At 44.2% G+C, this 4,416-nt stretch overlaps 1 protein-coding gene across 4 annotated transcripts; it reads right to left on the bottom strand.

Annotated features, from left to right (window-relative positions):
- Positions 1-310: 310 nt before the first annotated feature.
- On the bottom strand, positions 311-4,172 carry LOC147604322 (uncharacterized). Of its 4 annotated transcripts, none has more exons than XM_086795365.1 (3): positions 3,943-4,172; positions 3,769-3,839; positions 311-3,680 (listed from the first exon to the last, which is right to left on the bottom strand). In XM_086795365.1, the coding sequence occupies exon 3, from the start codon at positions 3,592-3,594 to the stop codon at positions 1,081-1,083; it is 2,514 nt and encodes an 837-aa protein (XP_086651491.1). In that variant the 5' UTR covers positions 3,595-3,680; positions 3,769-3,839; positions 3,943-4,172; the 3' UTR covers positions 311-1,080. The 4 variants fall into 4 exon arrangements, with proteins under 4 accessions (XP_086651491.1, XP_086651488.1, XP_086651492.1 ...); XM_086795362.1 differs by having other exon boundaries at positions 3,782-3,839; XM_086795366.1 differs by having other exon boundaries at positions 3,782-3,839; positions 3,994-4,172.
- Between the last annotated feature and the right edge of the window lie 244 nt (positions 4,173-4,416).

Raw genomic sequence — 4,416 nt, 5'->3', positions numbered from 1 at the left:
TGGTCCTGAATTTTCATCCTTGGTCCTTTTGGCCCTTCCATCATAGATAGTGTGCTAACCTATGTCGTAATTTAAGAAATACTTGGGAATCCTTGATACATCTTCCTTCTTGAGTTTTCCTCTTGATTTCTTTTTCATCTTTCTTAAAAAGTTTGTTCTTGTATTTGCAAGGTCATCTAGACATCTTTTAGGAGGAAACCTCTTCCAAGCTTGTCTGTTTTGGAATAGCAACATCCTAAATAGCTTCCATTATTTGTACATGAGCTGTACTACTCTAATGATTTAACATATTTCAGGTATAGTTTCACACTTTCTAGTTCAAGGTGGGGTTATGCTCCCTATTTCTCATTTGGAACAAGCCTTTGAGATTCTAACAAATGAATTACAGATACCTTAAGGTGGTTTTGTTGTCGCCTACTCATTAGACTGTTGATGATGAGAGGAAACATCATTGCCACAATGACTGCTGCCAAATGTAAAGCTTGAGTGTTTCCCTGTCCCTTTTCAACTTCTTCCAGCCTCCACACTAACTCTTCTAGTGCCGACCTCTCTAGCAGCTTGTGTTATGAAGGAAGCAAGCAAGCACTTTTAACAAGAAGATCTGCTTGAGCGGTTGATTTTGGCTGACTGGTTGAGAAACAATGGCAGACTTTGTGGCTGAGAAACAGTGGTAGACTAAACTCCGAGTGGATCAATAACAAGCCCCTCCTCAAACAGAGGACTAGTACTTGAGGGCTATTTTTTCCCCGCACACCACCATGTGAGTTTTGAGTTTCACTCACAAGTTCCCGACCCCTTCACTTGTTGTGACCATAGTTTACGTTTACACAGCTAATTGCAACATCCAATGGGTGGTGGGGCAGAAAGAACTTTTCCAATTATGCAAACCGAGCTCTTGACCAGTTTTGTGAAATTTGTTTTGATCCAACATTAGAATGATGTGAAAGCTGCAATCCTGACAATGATGACAGTAACACCCCACTGTGTGAGCAGCTCCATTGTGGTGCTTCAGTATGCCTTGAGGTGCAGCAAGTGCAAAAGTGAGTATAAAGAGAACAACAACAGAAGTTCATTATTCAGTTATGTTTCCTCAACCTGTAGAGTCAAATCTCCAATACCAACATCAAGCAGCACCTTTGAGACCTTTTCTTTGATCACCCTCCTGTCACTCCTGGCTGAAATCTGCAGATGTAGACTGCCTACAATGCTTGTGTTTGTAAAACTCCATACATGCACTCTTTGGGTGCTCTTCACTCCTGCTATCCTAGAAATGCCCTTCAGTGCTGTCCTGGCATTTGCCTCTTTGTGCCTAGGTAGTCTTTGCAGCAGTATCTCTGCAGAATTCTTTAGCAATGGAACCACTGATGCAATAATTAGAGCTGACAAAAATATAGAGCAAGCAGGGTCTGTTATAAGCCAGCCCTTATACTTGATCAAAAGAGTGGAAATTACCACGCCAACACTGCCAAGTGTATCTGCCAACACATGTAGAAAAATTCCGTACATGTTATGGTCCATATGGTGATGGGGATGGGGATTATGATGCTGAGTGAAGTCGTGACCGTGCTCGTGATTATGACTATGATGTTCATGATGACACTGGTCTTGGCCATCATCATGGTGATCATGATGGCAATCATGGGCACCATGATGATCATTATCCTGTACGTGATGCTGATAATGACTATGATCATGGCCGTGATCATAAGTCTGATAATGTTGATGATCATGATCTTGATGGGAGCGATGTGCATGATCACAACCTTGATGATGATCCTTTTGCTCATGATAGCTATGATCATCAGACTGGCCCTGCTTTGTCGCAATAGGGGGGTAATGTTTGTGTGAAGAAGCATGATGGTGAGTAGCATCACAACTAACTACCGAATGATCAGCCTTCACCAAATGAGAGTGTGAACCTGCATGAGGGGAATTATGAATGGCTGAATGAGAATGTGAACAACCCTCACCAACAGCGTGAGCATGATGGTGTTCCTCGTGGAAAAAAACTAATCCCACAACATTCACCAACAACCCACCAACAGAGACTAGTAGCAAGCTCTCCGTAGAAACCTCTGGTGGTTCTAAAATTCTTTCAATTGATTCCAGCACAATCAAGGAAGCAACTAATACCAAAAGGACTGCATTTGCATACCCAGAAACCACCTCAAACCTTCCATAGCCAAAGTTGAACTTGGAATTTTCTGAAAGCCGAGATACGTATGATGCATACAATCCAATCCCCAAAGCTGCACAATCGAATAACATGTGGCATGCATCTGAAATCAGGCCCAGACTGTTGTTTAGGAACCCATAGAAGAATTCTACTGCCATAAAGCCTGTATTGATGAGAAGAAAAATGGCTATCTTTCGAGACTTATTATCTGACAAGATGTGCTGCAAGGACGGTTTGATCAAGGAGGAATACATGAGGGAGCTATTATCTGTGTCGCCAAGGGCTTCCCATGATAATTGCCCTGGCAACAATGCCAGCTCTTGGACTCCAATCCCTAGGATACAGCTGCAGAACAAGAAACCTACCAAGGAAATATCCAACCCATACAACAATTCCAATCCACAAACACAGCAGGTAACTATCTGGAAAGCCTTGAAGGAATACACTGGCAGCAGGAGTTTTTCCTCTGAATAAATGTCGCCAAAGAAGGCTATAACCATCCCAACTGCAACAGTGCTAGACAATGGCCATACAGACCTGCTCAACTGCAAGTGACTGTCTCCTCTCAATAATGCTAGTTGCAGAATGGCGAATGGAAATAACATAGAAGCACCCATTGCATAGGAAAGAGCCTGGACTCGCTTCTTGCCGATGCTTCTCACTGGTGATCGACCACCCATCATCCTTTGAAAGGCTGAGAGGAAGCCAGCCAAAGTAGGCAAAATGATTGACCACTTCACACAATTCTTTGGCTCAAAACCCACCAGCCTTGCCCTTGCTCTGTGGCTCATGTCAAATGCAAGTGGGGAGCAAGAAGCCCTGGCCCAGCCATGAGAAAGAAGAAGGGCACCGACAAGAAGTGCAATCAGGCCGCGAGCCCTCCTGACTGTTGCCAAGCTCTTGTTGGATGAATCAAGCAAAACCTTGGCTGCGAGAGCTCCTGAAAAATTCGCAAAGATGGTCTCGAGGGGGCCACAAGATAGCAATCCCTCAAAGCACAGAAAGAAAGAAAGGGCGAGGATGCCGCCATTGCCGGCAAGGATAACCCATTGGGCGGAGACGATGGGGCGCCAGCCACCCTTCCATGGGCGGTAGATGATATTGATGAAAATGGCAGATCCAAGCAGGCCCAAGAAGGTAAAGACAGTGAGAGGGGGATGGGAGCTGGATGTGGACGTGGATGTGGAGAGCCATCCATGGAGGGCATACAGGGAGAGCAAGTGCAGAAACATGAAGAGCCAAAGAGGGCCTTGAGGGGAGCGAGGGCTCTTAGAAGGGGTGGGCGTGGGGGAAGGGGCAAATATGAAAGCATTCTGTAGAGTTGGAGTGAAAGCTGGGTAGTATCTAGCTGACTTAGTGCGCAAAGGATAAGCAGGAGGTAATGAGAGCTTGGGAGGCTTTGAACTGTGCAGCGCCATGGCTTGCTCTATACGGCAAGCTTCATAACCCTAACTAGCACCTGCATTCCTCGCTCCCAAGATAGATCGCCCTGTACCAAGCTTTCCTGCACATACCCTAACCCTTATCAGCATCCTCACTCGCAACATAGCTTGCCCCGTACTCTTGCACAGAAACCCAACCCTCACCAGCACCTAAAATTCTCACCCTGCAAGCTTTGAGCAAGAAATTCTGCAGAAAAGCACCACCATAGCTCTGCAGAAACCTGATCCAAAACAGCACCCCTTAGACAACTGAGAATTTATGGTTTTACATAAAACCTAACCCTAATTGAAGCTTTGAAGAAGCAATTAGCCAGAAATCCTTACTTTCATCAGCACCTCCATTGCTTACAATTGCTTTCTACAGAGAACACTCACGCGCCAGGCTCGCTATTTGTCGAAATATAAGAAAGCAGTAGTGCAAAGCCTAATTATAGCCTCCATAGCTCTTTCTATGTACCCAAAGTGCAGAAACCTTCATCAGCAACTGTGATCTTGCAGTCAAGCCGACAAAATAATTAATCACGCGCACTCAAGTCCTGGCGTGTTTCAATATTATTTTCCCACCATTTTTCAACTTGTAATGGCATAGGAAAATTTCTGGAAATGTTTCAAAATAATAAAAAAATTTAAAAACTATCCATACAAAGGGAGGCCCCTTATAAGAGGTTGTCTTCTTCAAATCAATTATATTAAAAAAGTATATGCTATATTTTCAAAAGATACATTAGCGTACATGCCATCTAAGGTGGTGCCACTGAGCAAGGGAGACAAAAGCTCCAAAAAGAAATACTACTTTGT

This window comes from Cibotium barometz, chromosome 62 (genome assembly GCF_041138505.1).
Source record: "Cibotium barometz isolate CiBa-2024 chromosome 62, ASM4113850v1, whole genome shotgun sequence".
In the NCBI taxonomy this organism is placed as follows: Eukaryota; Viridiplantae; Streptophyta; class Polypodiopsida; order Cyatheales; family Cibotiaceae; genus Cibotium; species Cibotium barometz.
This window is presented reverse-complemented; position numbering and strand designations above follow the sequence as displayed.